The 20,694-nt window shown below is 40.6% G+C and overlaps 1 protein-coding gene across 2 annotated transcripts in view; it reads right to left on the reverse strand.

Annotated features, from left to right (window-relative positions):
- Nucleotides 1–20,694, reverse strand: part of ctnnd2a (catenin (cadherin-associated protein), delta 2a) — a 249,987-nt gene that overhangs the window by 61,550 nt on the left and 167,743 nt on the right. For both annotated transcript variants that reach the window (XM_071485479.1, XM_071485478.1), the window contains exons 13-14: nt 14,933–15,065; nt 5,447–5,660 (exon numbers count right to left, since the gene is read on the reverse strand). In XM_071485479.1, coding sequence (XP_071341580.1) covers nt 5,447–5,660; nt 14,933–15,065 — 347 coding nt within the window. The remainder of the gene's footprint in view (nt 1–5,446; nt 5,661–14,932; nt 15,066–20,694) is intronic.

Genomic DNA, 20,694 nt, shown 5'->3' on the forward strand with positions numbered 1-20,694 from the left:
GCTTTGACAAATACTGTGGCAGTGGTGGGGACACAGATATTTGGATATCTACATGGAGCAGTGTTCCATGCTTTGAAGTAAAGGAAAGCAAGGTAAAGCATTTTCTGGTAAAGGATGGTGGCAGTATTAGTGACTTCTGTATACACATGCAGTTGTTTTCTTTGTATAATGCTTGTATGACCTAAGTCTCTATTCTACGCTGCTGTGCAAGCTATGGAGTATCGGTCAAAGACATTAGCCATAATGTACATGTGTCTCCGGTTTTCAAATAGTCAAAGATCATCAGCTATACTTGTATTTACAAGGATTATAACAATACACACAATTTCAACACTTTCCTCAGCATATCTTCTCAGTTTAGCAACCATTGCAGAGAGGGCAGCAGCAGGCGATGCAGTAGGGTTATGCTATGGTCCACTGCCTCAAGGTGAGCCCTCAAGTAAGGATAGCATCTTCTATTGACACCCAAAGCCTCTGCATCGACCGGACTTTGACTGACAGCCCCGGAAGCTTTGACTTTTTCCTATCTACCTCACGTTGAGACCACAAGAAAGCCAATAAAGCTTGTCCAAATTTAAACTTCAGAACTGAAAGGGAGGTAAACTGTTGAGGGAAGGTTTTTCTGGTCACAGAAAAAAATATATATATTTCCCCAGACCTAAACAGATTGTTTCATCACATAAACCAGCAAAGGACTATAAATAAGCTGACAACAAAGAGACAGTAATGTGGGGGTTGTTCTGTTATGACTCTAGCACAACCACTTCTGTTGAGTCAAGTACTTGAGGATTGTGTCTATTGATGTCATTTGATTATGTGCCACTGCCCCTGATGATCTCTAGTGGTCACCAACTGCTATTTGCATGCTTTCAAATCATTTAGCCACCAATTAGCAATGAAGGTCAAGCTTCGAGTAGAATGTAATTTGCCAGAGCAATCGAGCCAATGCTTTGTTGCTATATACAGTATCAGTGCAGAGGAGGATGATTTTTCTGTAGTTGTTGTTAATTTTTTAAAAAGACATTGTTATGGTTTTTGCTGCACTGTCCTGATGAAGGATTTTGTAGACATTTACACAGAATCATAGCATTTAGAGGTTCAGTCCAACAGCACTTGGAATATAGCTGCCAGAGGAAAAAAGACACCCATGTTGCTTGTATGTTACTTGATAATCACCTTCATTTTTCAAGTCAGTACAAGATGTCAATCAACGATCTTGCTAGTTCAAGTCCCTTTTGCCTCCTGAGGCTTTTCACTCTTACAGGAAAATTAATTTTGTTGCACACTGGGTGCTGTCTGGCTTGTGTCCAGGTCTTCAATTATCAAAATCAACAGTTTGGAGACTTGTTTTTATTCTTGTGTCTTGTGCATTGCTACCTCCGGACTCAACCTGTCAACAATAATCAATAATATTCAGTGTGTGTAGGTATTGGTGATTTTCATTTATAAAGTTTATTGCAGAGTTAATTTTAGAATCTGTGCTTCACTCTGAGCCAATGCCAAAACAATAGGAATAATCTGGCCACACAATCATTGCATCACTGCACACAAATTAGATTGTGTCAATGGCCAGTGCAGCATAAAAAAAACAATGTTAACTCACTGTACTCCTATTTCTATTCTATTTATGACATAATGAATTGAAAACACACACCTAATTGAATTAGCAAGTAATTATACAACAGTTTAAAGCGGTGAATCGCTGTACCAGCAGGGTGTGCCGCGAGGCAATTGAGGATAGGCTTTAAAGTATGGTTGTACTGGCATGAAAGCAATTGAAATTTAAAGTTCAATGCTCAGTACCAGAGTAAACAGACAACAGGGTAGAGTCATGCATGACACTGATTCATGTTGCCAGCAGCAGGGGAGAGTCAGACAGAGAAGGGCAAAGAGAAGGGAAGAGTGAGGGGACAAGGGGAGAAGAAGACAGAATTTCAGTGTGTGTGTGTGTGTGTGTTTATGTGAGATGACTAGTTATAAATATAAGAGTTCAAATATGATGCAGTATGACTTGTGGTGCATTTAATTCATTTGTTAATCTGCTTACAGGCCGCACAAAAATACACACACACACACCATCTCCAGGCGTTTAATCTTTTAGTCTCTGCAGCACTGTAGTGATATACTTCAAGGTGCCAGGTTGTCCCTATGGGCGTGTGGTGAGTGTGATGAATGTCACCACTAATAAGTGTAGCTTAGCGTCAACGGCAAATGTTCTTTCTCTGAATGTTGATTGGTGCAGGTTCTTGTTTCTTTATCTGGAGTAAAAGCTTGGTTTCTAGGGCAGCAGGAGTCTTTACAGAGGATGCGGTCTTGATTTGGTAAAATTACATCCACTGGGTTTATCATTCCTTATTGTTTTCCCTTCCCTTATTCTTCTTTCCTCCCTCATTTAGTCACTCAGTCTTCCTCAAACAGATTCTCCTATTTGCTGTTCATTCTTACCTCTCGCCCTCACTTCCTTTCTTCCAATTGTGTTTCAGTATCTACAATATCTTTCCATCTTTCTGCTCAACAGTCCTTTCTTCTCCATCCACACGCGTTTCTCTAATTACCCATCCCGTTACAAGCTGTATTTCCTCCATCCGGCCTGTTATAGTGGTGCCGATAACAGTGAAAAGGTCTCGAAAATATAACACTTGCAGCCTTCCATCCTCCAGTGGCCTGTTAGTAGTATTCAAGGGGGTCTGTGTGTGGAGAGACAACATTCCTTGCAGACTTGCTGGCTGTCACTGCAGCAGTCCCCTTCCGAGAGCAAGTGACCTATAGGGATGCGTCTAGAGATAGATGTCAAAATATATGTGTGCTTGAAGATGAGTTTGTCCTGCTGAGGAACAATGGGATCAGAGGTCAAATTGAACAGGAGGGGGCCCCATCGACTTTGTCTCAGTATTCCAGTGTGTGCTTGTGTGTCTATTTGAATCTACGTAATGGGTGAATGAGTGTGCTTGTACTTTATCTTTGGAAGTGTCCAATCCTCTTGTATGAGCTTGCACATGTCTCTTATCTCAGGGCTAACCTGGTTCAACAAAGGGCTGCTCTGAGCGAAGAGAAACAATGGTGATACAACTGCAGATACACACAGGTCAGCTCAGGACAGTGCAAGACACTGAACCTCATAGAAAACCAAAATGTACTGTATGTGGACAAAGTAGAAAAAAAGTGTGAAGAGGAGAGACATAGGTGTAAGAAAGAAGAAAAGTACGAGGAATTAGATGACAAAAGAGGAGCAGAGAAAAGGAATGATGCTTTTATGTTGTTATTTGAGCCATTGTGCATGTTCTTAACCTGCCAAGGACAACTGCTTATTGGATCTGCTTGACTGCTACCATTCAGGTCTCCACCTATCACAGGTCGCAGCTCACCCACTTCCTTTAAATTTTAGCCAACTCTTACTTTCGCTGATCTAATGCTTGTGTGTGTGCGACACTGATTATTACTTTCAGAATTTCATTTGTATCACAGATTTTCACCTTAACAGACTGAATCCTGTGACAAATATGCCCAAATACAAGTCACACACACACACACACATATGCCCAAATATAAGTCACACACACACACACACACACACAAATATGCCCAAATACAAGTCACACACACATGCACACACACACACACACACACATACTTGCACTTCTATCTTTGTGAGGACACTCATTGACATAATGTATTCCCTAGCCCCTTACCCTAACCTTAACCATCACAACTGAGTGCCTAACCCTAACCCTGACCCTGACCTTAACCTAAACCTAATTCTAACCATAACTCTAAAACCAAGTCTTAACCCTCAAAATGTGATTTGAAGGTGTCTCAAAAAGTGAGGACCGGCCAAAATGTCCTCACTTTCCCAAAATGTCCTCACTCTGTTAGTAAAATACTTTTACTAATACTTTGGTCCTTACTATGTAGCAAGTACAAGTACACACACATACACACACACACACACACACACACACACATGCCAAAATACAAGTCACACACACACACACACACACACGCCCAAATACAAGTCACACACACACACACACACACACACACACACACACACACACACACACATATATGCCCAAATACAAGTCTCACACACATACATATGCCCAAATACAAGTCACACACACACACACACACACACACACACACACACACACACGTACGCACAGCAGTTCATCATTATTACCTGTCCTGAGGCTGTAGAACCAATGTTATGCTGGAGAATAACTACCTGCACATTGAGATTACATATATGCTTGAGGTGGTGTATGTGCGTGAGTGTGAGCATCTGTGTGTTTGTGAGAGGCAGAAAAATACGCAGTGCATGTGTTAGTGTTTTCTGCAGCACCAAAGGGCTCTAGTGGAATATTAAATTCTTAGTGGGATGCATATTGGAAATATATTTCAGGAGAAATGGAGATCAAGTTATATCAGCTCATGTTATGTGTGCATCTGTGTATGTGTGTGTGTGTGTAGTTATGTGGGTGCTAAAAGTTAACCTATACATCTCTTGCCTATAAAGATATTTGTGTGTTATCTCTGCATCTGAATGTCTTTGCATGAGTGTCTTTGTATGCATGTGCATTTCTACGCTTTTGTGTTGAAGTGCGTGCACTGCTGTTTGCATGTCTTAATAGCACTGGGTACTGGGTAACTTGTGCTACTAATACCCTCAAGGTTAAAACAATATTGAGCAGGGATTATGAAACACACTTGCTACTAAAAATTTGACTGCAAGGCGGACACACACACACGCACACACACACACACACACACACACACACACACACACACACACACACATACTATGTAAAAATCACATTGAAAAACTTAGAATAAATAAGTTAAGAGAAGACACATAACACAACACAACACACTGTTCAACAAATCGTTGGCTGCCTCGCTGCTTCTTCTGCATTCTTTCCAGAGGTCATGGCTTAGAGTCCTATAAGTCTATTACTAGTCTGTACATATCATTCAGAATGTTTAACTGTTTGGCTTCTATAAGAACTCGAGAACATCAGCCTTGGTTTCCTTGCCTTGGAGTGAATAGTAACATTTTTGAAGGATATTCTTTCAGTAAAAGTAAAATGTATAAATTCCACAAAAAGTTACATCACCCAGCTTAAACAACTACTAGCACTGTCACGACCAAATGAGACTAGATTATTCTGTGGTTATATGTACATCATTTCTATGTATGGGTATATATGTGTATATATGGGTCATAAAGGATCACCAGAGAATTAAATGCTTTGAATTTTAGATAAAAAATGAAAGAAAGAAAGAAAGATATGTATAACAGCACGGCTGTTCCTCGCATTACACATATACACACCATTATAACCTCCACTGATCCCAGAGCACAGGAGTCATGCTGGAAAACAACTGCAGCTGCACCATGGGGTACATGCTGGGGAGTTGAGGTGTAAGTTTGTCCCAGATACTGTACCTGTGACCAGCTCTCTGATTTCCACGTCTCCAGTCTTTCTCAGCAGGCGGACTAAGGCAGGAATCCCCCCGCAGTTCTTCAGAGCTACTTTGTTCTCATCGTTGGCTTTGCCGTACACCAGGTTCCTCAGGGCTCCGCAGGCGCTGCGGTGAACCTCGCTCATCCTGTGGTCCAGTAGGTCGACCAGCAGCTGAATGCCTCCCTGTCTACGGATCTGAGGAGGGAAACCATATTAATAAAAAATGCAGTCATGTTTTATACTTAAATGAATCATACAACAAACCAAAAAAAAACAAAAAAAAAAAAAAAACCTCAAATCATAAATAAGTTGGTCTTGACAGTGAAGTATCACAGACTCACACAGATGCACACTAACATCTGTCATCAGAAAAACGTTGGTGAGTATGTAGCTGTAGATGAGTTAAGTGTGTGGCCTACAGTATCCGTGAGACCTGCCAATCACCTTAACAGCCCAACGTGTAGTAATTAAACATACCATGACAAAGCTAATGACTGTGCTTTCACAAAATGCCACTTAATTATAATGACGAGGGAAGGAAAAGATCAGTGACACCAGCTCTGCTTATAATCTAAGATAAAATGCAATGTTTTTCTGCCTCTCTCATGCATGTCTGCCAACTTGCTATCTGTCTTTCACCCTGCATCTCACCATTTCCTATTTTTATGTATGTTTCTCTTTCCGTTTTTCTATTCTTATATATTATGGTGTTTCTGTATGTCGGTCTGACCTTGTGTCTCCATCCTCCCTGCATTTATATTTTTTGGATCTTTGATTTAAGAGTATGTCACGACTAACCCATTACTACTGACATGTCTGGCTTCTGCTAACTGAAGTACAAAAAGGTAGGGCAGGCATCATTGCATCTTAAAATAGACAGCTGTGGTTCAAAAAAAATGTAACCCATGACATTTCACTGAGTAATTTTAACATATAATCAAGGATAATGACTATCCTTCCACTTTGGACTGTGTTTGTAAAAGGTTTCCATTAGTACAGGTTGGAAACTTAGAAATCATTTTCCAGACCTCTGAATCACCAACCACAGCTCAGATTTGGACAGTGAATCAAATATGAATTAATGAAGTGAAATAAAATTGAAATACAATCTGATTATCATATTATTATCATATCTAATTTTATTATGACCAATTCAGATTTTTTTTTTTTTAACCAAACGAGTTAAAGAGCAGATATTTAAATCTTAAACCTTAAAATATTGTAGTACCTCCTGACTGGTATGACTAGACTGTCAAGAAAGGTGTTAACATTCACTTTTTGTGCAGATACGTTCAGACTTCAAAATGACTGTTTTACTTTGGCCCTTTTTTAAACCTGTGTGTCTGCAACAAATAAGCAGGTAAAGGAGAATTAAACAGAGGAATTTTGAACAGTGGCCACACTTTTCTGTAAAGAATATCAGAGGTTTCCCTCTAACCTCCAAACTGTTCAGCATGTATGTAATTAGCTACTCCCTTTGTATATATGTATATATATATATATATATATATATATACATATATATAGTTGTATTTGCTAAATAAATACACGCATACATACAAACACATGCAAAAACACAAAGAGAGAGAAACAAACCAGCCAATCAGTGGAGATTTATGATAATATCCTCATTCTGTGAGAAGAGAAGGCAGTCAGGACCGTTAAACCAGTAGGGATCACAATGAGGGCACTCATTGTGTTACATGTTATGCCTTCCCCTCATGGTGCAACACATATTGCCTTCTCCCTACGCCAGTGCTCTTTGAAACCCCCCCACATTGCTTCTCCACTGCTGGGATTTTCATCAGCCTTAGGGGCCCAAAGAGCTTAAAGCAGACCCTGTTTAGTCCAGTCAACAGGGGTGAAGTACTAATCACCGGAAACAGGCTGCTCTGATCACCAGGAGACTAGTGGGAACATGGATAGAGCAACTAGTGTGTGTGTGTGTGTGTGTGTGTGTGTGTGTGTGTGTGTGTGTGTGTGTGTGTGCGTGTGTGTGCATGTGTGTGTGTGTGTGTGCGTGTGTGTATTTGTGAGAAAGAGAGAGAGCGAGAGAGAGAGAGAGGAAGAGAGAGGGAGGGTGAACCTGTCTTTCATGCCTCCATTTTTATTTCATCTCCGGGGTACTGCAACAGGCAGAGTCACTCAGCCAGATAACTCGAAAAAAGTTTTTCACAGTTAACTGCATAATCAAGCTTCTTCAAACCCTCTTTTATTTTTCTGCACGTTCTCCTCCAGACCTGGGATATTAAGTACTAGAAAATAATTCTTAGTATCTGTTTCATCGTGCAGCACCAGATGGGTGGATTTCAACACACAGACAGGTTTGACAGGAACGGTAAAGTACAATAAATATACTTCAGAGTCCTTTCCTGTGATTATCGTTGGGACTCATTGTTTTGTCTCCTGTGGTAACCTCAAACATCTGAAATGAGTCAGCGATAAAACACACACACACACACAGACACACGCATAGCTCAGTATGAGTGTTTACAATTGCAAGTTAAGTTTTACTATCTGCATAGTGAATACAAATGCGGGTCAGGTGGTGAAAATGAGGGTGAAAGGAGAGAAAGACAGCAGAAGAAAGTGATGGAGGGTAGGGAGAGAGTGGAGGTGTTTGATGACACAGCAAGAGTTTATCGAGCAAAATGACTTTGCTTATCTATTCAATTAAAATGGATTAAGGGATGCAGTGAATGGCAAACTAACCTTGCTCCATTGGCCACACCATTTCCTCTACCTTATTTGCTGTCCCTCTTATGCCTTCCAGCCCTCACCTCTGCTCCTCTCCTCCTCCCTCTGTTCTCCTTTCCTTCTCCTATGCTGATCTCTGCTCTTCTCCCCACTCCCTCTTTATGCTCATGTCACAGTTAATCTGTTATTCTATAAAAGCCATAGTGCTATTACTTTATATTGCCTCTGAGCTACCTACAAGGCTTGCCAATACCTCCGTGCCTATTCCTCTATTCCATGTAAAGAAGATTAGAAGCGCAGATTGATTTGTCTTTGTCTCCCGCTGTTCCGCGACGGCTACGGCTATTGGTAACCCATAGCGACAGTATTGCCGTGGTAACAGTTAGCAGAGGTGACAGCTGGGATTGTGGGAATCAGAGGTGCTGCCGGCGTAAAAACTGGCAGTGGGGATACATGGGTGACACATACCTGGGATGGTAGCATGTGAAGCCTAACAAGTGTGTATGAGTCACCACATATGGAACGTCAACACTAATCAGCAACACACTGCAGACACATTACTCCCTGCTTGGGAGAGAGGAGAGTGAGTGAAGCTGCATCACACCTTTCAACCGTTCATGCATGTGCGCTCTCAGGCATGCATACACGCATGCATGGGCTTTCATTTTTTCCTGACACTTAGCCTGGCGCTAACTGCATATTCAAGCCTTTCAACCTTTGGCAAATTGCATTCATTGCCCCAGGCTAACATTTCCCACTAGAATACTCCAAACTAGGCCGAACATGGCATTAACCTATGACTACCTAATATTTTTATGAGGCAGAGGGACAGCTTGTTTTTCAACGAAATCAAAAGCAAGATTCACAGCTGGTGAGAATCCACCATGACAAACATACTGGGGGCTTTAATCTGTTGTTTGAAGAGTAAGGCAACAGAGAAAAACACAAACGACTGCTCATCACAGCAGGGGATAGGGAGACTGCTCAATAATCCCAATATGTGAGTGTGCATGTCTACGTGTTGTTGAGCGGGTGTTCTCCAGGAGTTTGATACTAAGATACGTCCGGTGATACAGATGCGGACTCATTTTGATTAGGGTTAGGGTTTGTATTTCTAGCTTTTTGACACCAGATTATAAAATAGTGACAGGAAATTTTGCAGAAAAGCTGATGGATTAGTAAAGCACCCACAACCTCTCCCAGGCACCAGATATACTCTATAGGCTAGGAAACCCTGAGGTGAGCAATTAAGTACAGTTTTGCTTAAGTGACGCATAAATGACATCATAGATGAGTGAACCTTTACTCTTCTTAAAATAGGCCTGCTTATGTCCAAAAAGTGGCGAAAGTATTTTTAATCAAAGTAATCAGCGATGAACTACGCTGCATATGCACTTACATAACTGACACTAGAATAAAAAAATGATATTGCTTCATTCCACATGCAATATTTTGCAGTGTTATTGTAGTATTACTATGGATCATTTTGCTGTGTGTTTTTCATCTGTCATGCTGATGTCCACTGAGCAGATATTTACAGCTTACAGTTTGCACAGTTTATGGTCTAAACATCCAGTTTCCAATACCCACAAAACCTCTGGATTTATACGGTATTGCATAATTAAACAGGCCTGCAGTAATAAAAAAAAAAAAAAAAACAAGGACGAAATTTGAAAAGCATAATAAAAGGTGTGAAGGAGAGAAAATAAGGTAATTGGTATCAAAACAAAGTGGAGGAGCCATACAGTAATATATGAGGTGAGGAAAGGCGGTAGAAGGGGAGAAATGACACAGAGTCCGGGGGCACGTTCCACTTCCTTTAACTGGTCTGTTGGATAAATATCGACAAGGCTGGTACTCAAAATGCATCACTGATGTGACTGAATTTTAGTCTGACGTGTGTGTGTGTGTGTGTGATGTGTGTACCATATCTGAAGCCAGACCTCTGTTTCACTCTCACACACACATGCATGATATTCATATTGGATTTTATTTTTCTGACCAATAGTCCAGGCTAGTTTACTGACCATTAACCAACATGATTTAAATGTACTATTTAGAATAGACGAGTGTCTGTAATCCATTAAAAATGACTAATACACAGGGATTACAGTGGACAGAAACGGAGACAGATGGGTACACTCACAGGCAGGAGAGAAGCCTCTCCCGGCTGATCATCACACAAGACGTTGGTTCTTTTAACTTCATCATTGCCGAAGAAGCTTGTCCACACAAGAACACATAAAACGCTCTACATTAGAAATTCATGAGGTTATTAAAAAGATCAGCTGTACGTGTGATTAAAAAAAGAGCAGAGGAGCAGAGTCATTTCTTAACAACTGCTCTCAAAACACAGAGTCAGACTGGCTTTCAAGGAGCTATTTGTGAGTTTTGCGATTGCTACCCAGCAAAATTAGCATTAACAGCTGTTTACTTCCCAGTCTTGCCAAGAGCTTCAGCCTTTGCTGCTTTTACAAGAGGTTATGATTTTCCCTCTGATATACTTCTTCATGGCAGCCTGGATGTTACAGTACAGAATGTGATAACACAGTCTAACCGGGTCTGAGCTAGCTGGTTAGCATGCTACCTTAAGTAGAAGAAAAGGAGTGAGAGAAATAGAAGCAAAACAAGAGGGATAGCTTCCCACCACTGGAGACCGCTCTTGGCGAGTAAAGGAATGAAGCCTGATACTGAAATCACAACATTTCCTCTAGACTGTTAAGTAAACAGCCGTTAATGCTAACACTGGCTATGTAGCAATATCAAAACTCCCAAACAGTTCCTTTAAACCTCAAAATAAAATAAACAGAGCAAGCCTACCTCAGTCCTCAGCATAAACAGCTTGTCTACTGGTTTTTATTCAGACATAGCAACATGTCGACATGCTGTGGGGTTAGTCTGGTGTTGCTAACTGTGAGACCCGCAACGGACAATACCCGGTTAAATGGTACTGATGTCCCAGGGTATTTTAATTGTTTAACTGACAGTATTAATTGGTCAGAATTCTTATTGTCGCCTAACGGTTAAGTGGTTAATTATGAACACACACACTTTTGTTCTGTACATCTGATTGGACATAGACAAATGCAACAGCACAAAACATAAGGCCTCTGTGATGAAACAGGTATACACAAGTGCACACACGTCTGCGACCCATAGACAAATTTATGCATTAATAATCCTTCTGTACACGTCTCATAATTGCAAACTGCATCATGGGAAATCATAGGTTATCGCTTAAAGATATCCAATTTGAAGAAAAGAAAAAAATCTGGAGGCAACTATTCAATATCATGAAAGTAAAGAGTGTTTCAGTTATGTGAAGTACTGACCTAAATTACTTTTGAAATGATTATCATTTGGTTCACTTGTGTGGTAAGTACTAATAGTAAGCACTATTTTGTGAGAGTTGCTGTGATTTTTTAAATGGCATCTCTGAATGAGAAGATTCGATGAGTAAATAATGAATATAAATATACATGAATAACCTTCAAAAGCTGTGTTTATCTCTTAGTGTTCAGTGGGTACCTACACAAGGCTAGATACTTTCTGAACAATTCAAGACACAACTAGGAAGCTAAAACAAGCAATGGTGCTGCAGGACAAAACAAGACCACATGTTGCCAAGTTTTGATAAAAGACAATGAAAATGCATAGTGTCTTCATTATATAATCTCATATGTAAACACAGGCTTTGGTTAGCCCGCTCAAGGGTAGTTAGAGGGTTGACCATTCCAATGTGTTTAGAGTGTATGTTCGGATCATTGTGCTAAAAGGTGCACCATCGCCGCAGTCTTAGGTCACATGCACTCGGGGTTTGGTTTTCTTCAATGACCTCTCTGTATTTGGCTAAAGTCATCCTTCCCTCAGTTGTGACCAGTCTCCTTGTCCCTGCCAATAGGAAGCAACCCCACAGCATGATGCTGCCACCACCATGCTTCACCAAAGGGATGCTATTAGCCAAGTGATGAGCAGTGGTGTTCATCAAACACAGTGTTTAAAGGTCTGCCCAAAGGCTTATATTTTTTGTCCTTTGAATGCCAAGAGAGGCAAACTCCAAGAGAGCTGTCACAGTTCCTTTGCTCAAAGTGGCTTCCATCAAGCCAATCTACCATAGAGGCCTGATTGATGGAGTGCTGCTGAGATGGTTGTCCTTTCTGCAGAGGACATCTACACACAGGACTTTAGCTCTGTTAGAGTGACTCCTGAGTTGCTAGTCACCTCCCTGACCAAAAGTTTATTTCGTTCTCCAGGAACAGTCCTGGTAGCTCCAAACTTCCATTTAAAAATGATTGAGGTCACTGTGCTCCTGGGAACACCCAAAGTTTTAGAAATTGTTCCCTAGCCATGCCAAAAATTAACATGTTTTGACCTATATAAAACTATACCCCTCCCTGGTCTTGACCTTCTTATGCCCCTATTGGCTGATTGGAATAATGCATGTGTCAAACAAAGTTAAGCATAGCCTCCTGACAAAACCATCATGGAATTGAATGGGGACAGTTAGTAGGCAATACTATCAATTTGCCCAGAGGGTTAAAATAATTCGATACAGATTTTATGTGATGCAAACAATAGAATATTGATCTAAAAAGAATCAATTAATAGATCAATTAACAGAAGAAATGTGATCTTAACAATGAGCCCCAGTTTGGAGAAGTCGATGGTGCGTGAGGAGAAGAAAGATTTGGTTTTTCTAAGCTGATTTAAAATTTATTTTGAACTACTGGCAGAGAAACAAGTTCTTAAGCCCAAACCTGCAAAATTGCAGGCTTATTGACAATGGGTGACTCTCATACAATATCTCAGATGCAAATGGCTCGCTTTCTTAGAGACAGAATGAAAGAATGCTGATATAATTTGTTTTTTAGATGAGAACATGCAGAGTGTTGAGAAATCACGTGGTCTGTTGACGTAATTATCACATCTCCATTACCTTTATATCTTTATACAAGGTTTATACACCAAATAAAGAACAAATCTGGATTTTGTGATAAGCTAAGCAAAAATAAATAACCTCAATGCAAACATTCTGACTATTAAAGGACAAATTGAGCTAGACCACATGGCTTTTAATGTGACATTAATATGGGGATTTGTTATTTGAACACTAAAACATGTAAAATAAATGACTGCAATCGTCAATTTGCTGAAAATACTTATACAACTAAAGCTACCTTTTAATTTTTTGTTTTTATTGCTTGTCCCTTTTGTGTCTATCTCACCAGTCATGCACCCAACATCATTCACAGTCTAACCACATTCACTGCTCATGTTTAATCATTTAACAATGATCAAAGTGTAGAAACAGTGGAAACACTGGGAGGCATAATGCAGAACAAATGATACAAGTAATAATGCAGGAACATGTAATGAATATATATTGGCCCTGTGCATTCTGGGAGGGTTTCCCACCACACCTATCTCATGGCTTAGTGATAATCTGTCGATCTTATTTTTCATTAACTGTTTATAAAATATGGTTGAGGGCACATTTCTGTGTCTCATTACATCATAACGCACATACTGAATTTTGCCATTGCATGCATGTATGGCAGCGTGGGCATGTAGGTATGTGCAGGGGAATGCCTGCTTTTCTTTGATGTGAGGTGAAGCGTCGGTTTTGGCTGGTTGATATCTCATCCCGATTTAATTTGGGTAAATAGTATTTAGCAACGCCCTGGGCTCTGAGCGAGACAATCAAACAGACTGATGAAGGCAGACCAAAGCATCTTCTGTCAATACACAGTTGCTCCATTGTTGGACACCTCCATTCAGACAATAATTACAACCATTACAAAAGACATGAATGCTTAGGGCTCTTTCAGAGCTGCATGGATGAGGGAGTGGGAGTGGAATGAAGTGTGATGTTTTTGTATATAAGAGTGATTACATTTTTTTTATGTGTATATTGTATGTGTGTGCCTTTGTTTTCTGCGGGAGTGGGTGAAAATGAGCTGTGTCTTCATGTTTACATCTTTAATTGCCTGCATTAGAAGCCAGTTAATATTATGTTTCTGTTTAGTTTTTTCCCCAGTTTGTATGTTGGGCGTTCAGGATTGCGTTAGCATATCTCATGCTGGTGTGTTTCCTTGTATTTGTGTGTGAATGAGCAATTTAGACATATGACAACACTTGTTAATCATGTTGTAGTTGCAGTTATTGGCAGAATCTACTGAAATGCATTTTGTAATGAAAACATTTGTGAATATCCTCGCCTGCATGTATTGGTTAATTGATTCTGGGGTAATATAGGGTGGTGAGGGGTGTATAAAAATGACTTTGAATGTTTGGGGGTTTGGTCGTGACGGCATCCGCATGTGCCACTGCCATTGTTTTGGAATGCTGCTAGCCTTATTAAAGGGTTTATTAGAGAGTTCCTGAGGGGGTTCCCTCAAAAATTGCTTTTGAGAGACAAACTTATGACTTTGTAGCTAATTGAACTTTATTGCCACTATTGATACAACTCAATAGAAGGCACAGCTTACAATGGAGATTGCAGCAGGCTTTATCATGCTGAACATGAACTGATTAGTTAATCTCCCAAAAGCTACTGCAGGAAAATGCAAAACAGCCTGAGTCATTCTGACTGCAACTCATCACAAGGTATTCACTTGGTTCCTGATACACAACTTTTTTTTGGCTTTCATCATCCAAGTTACAGTCATTCTCTTTTAAACAACACTGATCCTAATCAAGCACACACATGCACACACACACACACACACAGAGAGTGAGAGAGAGAGAGAGAGAGAGAGAGAGATACAAACCTCAGCTTTGATCTTGTTGTCTCCAAAGCAGAGATGCTGTAGGTACGCTGCTGCATTGGACTGCACCGATGGGAACTGGTGCTGTAACATCTGGATTACCTCTGGCAGCTCCGGATCTCTCCACCCAAACTCTCTGCAGAGAGGCAGAGACACTTTTAGTTTCTCCAGCACTTTAACAAAGCATCTCACTGAAACACAGGAGATCACCTGAAACTAGACCAATAAAATCACAAACTCTGTTTGCAATATACCCAGAGCAACAGATATGCAAACATTCACTTACATGGCTACACATGTGCAGGCAAAGACAGACAGTGAATGAAAAAGGGTTTGAATCTCAAAACCCACTTTGTTCTGTTTTCAACAAAATAGTTCTCTTCTTGTGGAGAGAGCTTTACAAGCTAACCAACACAGTGGGACAGAAATAATGCAAATCACACACTGAATGCCCAGATTGCCAAAACATAGTCATTTCCACTCATCACACAAACAGGAAATTAGAGCAAGTGAAGATAAGGCCAGCAGGTTAAGCAGTATTCATGAACATTTAACTAAATGGGGAAAAACCTCGCCTTGAAGAACAACACAATGCTTCTTTGAAAGTCTTTCAACTCTTTATGTTCAGATAATTCAACATATAGTGAGCCCGCAAAAGCTTAAAACTGTGTTTCAAGTACGACAGTGGAAGCCACAAATGGCATAAGTATCCCTTACAAAGGCTCCAAGAATATTCAAAGAAATGAACAGATCCGAGTATTTTCTGCATAGTTTGACTGACATGTGATTTAGAACCAAACTGGTGGGGAAAGTGGATGGCAGAAATGACAATCCTATGGATTACCATGGTGAAGGGCAGGCTGAAGAGCAGCAGCTTATACCTTTATCATCTTGATGTGAAAAACAAAGCAAAGAAATTAATACAAATAAGGAGAATTTTGGTGCAACTATGAATTACCACAAACCACATAAATTGTTGTGAATATGCTTAGAACAGGGGGTAAGAATCTTGAAGAACTGCACACCACAGCATAACTACGGCCTGCATGCTGTCCTCAGCTTGAGTGGTGTGAGTTATGTTCTATACTTTCTACCATTAGGAGTTTTCACTCCTATGAGCACACTGGACAAAGTGAAATGACATGTTTTGTCCCTTGGTAATACCCAGAAAATGCTCTCCTTTATTGTATTATCCCCTGTTGATAATTGTTTTGCTCCATTCCTCCAAATGAGGAAATTATGAGTGTGTGAAAGTGTGGGTGAGTGTGTGTGTGTGTGTGTGGGAGCAAGTACGCATGAGTGTGCGACTCCACAGTCTAGTCTACTGCAATATGTTCTCCAATAACCACTCTGTAAACAGTTTCTCTGTGACTTTCTCCCTCTCTCTGTCTGTGCTTTCAGAAAACTGTCAACTCTCCATGTGATCTAAAGAAAATTTTGCGGCTCCCATCGATTGTGGTGTTTGAGGATTGATTTCGTTGTTTCTGCCTCCATGCTCACTGTTCTGTGCCAAAATGCGACTCACTGTAATCCCCATCAAGGTATCGTGAAAAATGTTTATTTATTTTGCCTCCAAGCTCAGCCGCACAAAACAGGAAAATTTGGTAAATATGGGACAATTGACCCGCCTGGGGAGTTAAAATTGATGCGGTAGAGGGCTCGGTGTGTGTGTGTGTGTGTGTGAAATCTTTGCAGCAGAAAATGAAGCCTTGACACCATGCTCTCATCCCTGTCAGATCTAGCAAATGCGGTCTATGAAACATCTGTGAAAAGCGGCGCGTTCACGGGGAGTAAACATGGCTCTGAAAGATAAAGCAAGCTCCAGCGTGGACGGCTCTTTATCTGCCGAATGATAAGTGTTCGTTCAGCCAGAAAGCAGGACTGAAGGAGGGAGGCAGAGGAGAGATAGGGAGAGGGAGGAAGAGGGAGGGATTCCCAAGGCATTTAGGGGATTTAGGAGGAGAGACCCTCAAACAACGCTCCTTAAATCACACAGCTAGATACCATCAAGGCAGTTTGTTTATGTGTGTGTGTTCTGTATGTGTGTGTGTGGCAAGATTAAGATAGGATCATGATGTGTGTTTATATGGACACAATTGCCTCTGTGCCTGTTTGCCTCTGTTTGAGTTTGTGTCTGTCAGTGTGTGTGTGTGTGTGTGTGTGTGCACACACTTGCAAGTGTTTTCATATTCATCGGTGTGTATTTCAGTGTATGAATGTATGAGCTTAACAGTGTGTTAATGTGCGTGATTGTGTTCGTGTGTTTCAGCGTGTTAGTGTGTGTCATCCATCCCCTGCAGCCTCCCAGCTCTGCCAGTGTAGTTAATAGAAAGCAGAGTGATCTGCTGATAAGATAAGCATCATGGCTCGCCATTAATTAAAAACCCCTGGTCGAGAGAGAGGCACAGTGAGAGGAACAGAGCAGGAGAGAGAAAGAGGGAGACAGAGTGAAAAACAGAGGGGGAATGAGAATGAGGAAGGATAGCTGAGGAAATAACCAGAGCATTCAAAGGAAACTGTGGGTATATTGGGCAAGAAGAAGCCAGTAGGAGATGTAAAATAAAAAAAGGGATAGAGAAAGAGGAAAACAACCCTCAGATGAAATGCCAGTCAACACAGGTACTAATGAGAGCTACAGCCCTGTTAGACGCACCGCAAGGTGACAAGCCAACGATGTGAAACAGTGGGATGCAAACAGAGAGGAATGCAGCCCGTAAAGGAGAGAACTGAGCAAAGTAGCAGTGCCAGTGAAACTGCAGGATTCACACTAAATACCCACACAGAATATGCTGCAGTTTATATGCTACATTCTTTATGTTACTTTATGTTATTATATTATGCCTTGAGTGGTAATAAAAGCCACAGAGAACAATTTGTTGACTTACCTTTTTTGAACCTGAACTACACATTTTTGATATGACACACCAGTGGGTATGAGAATAAATTGGGTGGCACTGCTGCTGCACAGAGTTGTGCTCATGGTTACTCTCGTTACTTTATTTTTAAAATCGACAATTTCTTGAGGCATGCAGAGGTGCGATGCGGCACATACTTTCAATGGAAACACTAGGTATGGCAGGAGAGTGGTCTAACATACTGAGAATAAAGTTAGGTGGCATGGGAGTTGGTGGAGGAGCGAAGGTGGAGGCAGAGACATAGTGATATAAATGGGACAGGGTAAGGGACTTCTGAGTGATCATAAGGCTTTGAGGCAGGCACACACACACACACACACAAACTGAAGGGAGGCAAAATGTGATAGAAAAGTAAAACACATGAAAATAAAGGGATTATCAAAGGGTTTTTTCTTTTCATGAGACTTATCTTTATCTCTTCTATCCGAAATCCCAACAACACCACCGACATAGAGTACACACAAATGGATACATACAGTATACTGTATGTACACGCACATAGTGAGAAAACAAAGATCATCTAATCTGAAAAAACAATTGTTGCTGGGAATAACTCCAGTACTTCTGCCTGGTAGAGGAAGGTTGAAGGTAAGAAGAGAGACATGAGTGACAGCATTAAATGTCCCTATGTTGCATCATTCATTGTCATGTTCCCTGCATCACTGAACTCAAATGGATAAAATGGCAGTGGCAAAGTTTGGATGGATGATTTATGTAATGGAGGAGGTGATATATAAAGACAATGGTAGAAAAAAAAGATGACTAAGTCAAACAAACTTCACAATTCACAGTAGTCAAGATGAATTATTTATAGCTGCCCGCGGATATACAATAGATTACAGTAATACTACAGAGCAAAACACACACAATGTAATTGGCCAAATGAGGAGATGGTCTCTGTAATGAGACCATACCTCAAATGGAGAACTGATTTTTGAGTTACAAAATGTAAAATGCACATTTGTAAGAACACTGATATCAAGTGGTAAAAAGCAAGTAACAGACCTTGCAATCTTGTATCAGCTGGTCACTGGCTGATGCCAGGTTATATCTCTCTCTCTTCCTTACGGATCAGCCAATAGTAAATTTAAGTACGTGCATTTCTTGATCAACAGGCTTTACACAGATTTAGGTTTGGGGTTTTGTTACTCATGAACAAGCAGAAATCCTGCTGGAGTGCCCTTGAGAAGCAGAGTGAATCCCTACAAGCTTCAGTATACTGTCATCCTGTAGCTGACACTGATTTTCATTATATCAAACACACACTTAATACTATTTATGGTCAGCTTTCTTTGAGCAAGAATGCTTTAATGTACAGTACTTGACGTAATTGTACCCAAACACAGGAAAAAGTGCATCCTTGTACTGGACATGACATAGAAGCCAATGCATATCAGTATTTCAAATAATGTCATGTATTTGATGTAATGTTTGATCAGAGAGATTAGAGATTGTAGACGGTCTTTAGTCTTTATTCAAATAACAGGATACGATGTTTGGCTGTTTCATTTCTATAAGGGTAGCCACTCAAGGCATGTTTCCTGTCCTCAGTGGTAAACATTAATTCATATAACAGTCTTATTAGTGACAACATTAGCATGGTCAAACCAATTTTACAATACCCTATAGTGCTGTATTTTTACCTTCACAACCTCTTACGGTGAAAGATTATATACACAATTTTGAAAACTCAAAGATATATGAATTGGGTCTCCTAGCCCAATGCATCTGGAGTGACAGCTCCACACAGGAATCCTGTCCCACTGGCCTTAATGTGATTGGACAAGGCCTGTCATGTCTGTTAACTGATCTGAGGGTCAAGAATGGATAGACTGGCAGTGTGCATACACAAGCAGATGCTAATTAGGATCTGAACATCAATCTTCATCACTGTGTTGGGAGGGATGGAGGACAGAGAGAAAGACGAGGGGCTTGAGGAAAAAAGGGGCTGGGAGTTGGAGGTGGGCTGTGTGTGTATTGTATTGGAGGAGTTTGGGGGAGATAACGAGCCCATAGGTCCTCTGTGCAAGCAGGTTATTACACCCTACAGTTACTATTTATTGTTCAGCAACCTCTACATAAGGTGTACATGAGGTGAGAAAGTCCTCATTAGAAGGATGTTGGGGTGGATGGATGGGTTGATAAACCACAGGGCTTTCACAGAGAAGATTGCTGTTTGCGTCCTGTGTGAAATTGATAGTTAATATTGTTTCTTTAATATAATTTAATATATAATATGATTTCCATTCCACAACCTTATCGATGTGTTTATTACAACCATGACAACAAAGGTCCCCACAACTTAAAAGTCGCATATTGTAGACAGTGAAATTTCTGTCTTTTTTTATTATACAGTAGGTCTAAGTACAATATAAATACTGTGAACATATCAAAGAGCTCAATCCTCAGAGAAACTTGCACATCCCATATTGAGAAACTGCACCTTAAAATGAGCCATCTGGATTTCTTTAACTTTGTGATGTCACAACAAAACAGCTATGCCCTCAGCACAGCCCACCTGGATTTACCCTGCCAACTTGCAGGATTTGGTTAGAGTTAGGGTTAGGGTTAGATCAGTCATGCTTTAAGAGCCGCCACTCCACCAAAATGGCTCTGTTGTCCTTGACAGAAGCCCTAAGGGCAGCTAGAGGTCAGTCCTCCGTTCTTGTCTTGCTGGACCTATCAGCAACCTTTGAAACTATGAACCACCACATCTTGCTGTCTGCACTCTCTGACAGGCAAAAATCTTTGGCAAAACACTTTCCTGATGTGAAGCCTATGTCACTGGGTGCTCCACCAATGTGTCATAGCAAGGACAAACATCCTTATCCCATACCCTCTTAAAAGGGG

This window comes from Trachinotus anak, unplaced genomic scaffold, assembly GCF_046630095.1.
Source record: "Trachinotus anak isolate AG129_WGS33_773 ecotype Australia unplaced genomic scaffold, CSIRO_AGI_Tana_v1 ptg000009l, whole genome shotgun sequence".
NCBI lineage: Eukaryota > Metazoa > Chordata > Actinopteri > Carangiformes > Carangidae > Trachinotus > Trachinotus anak.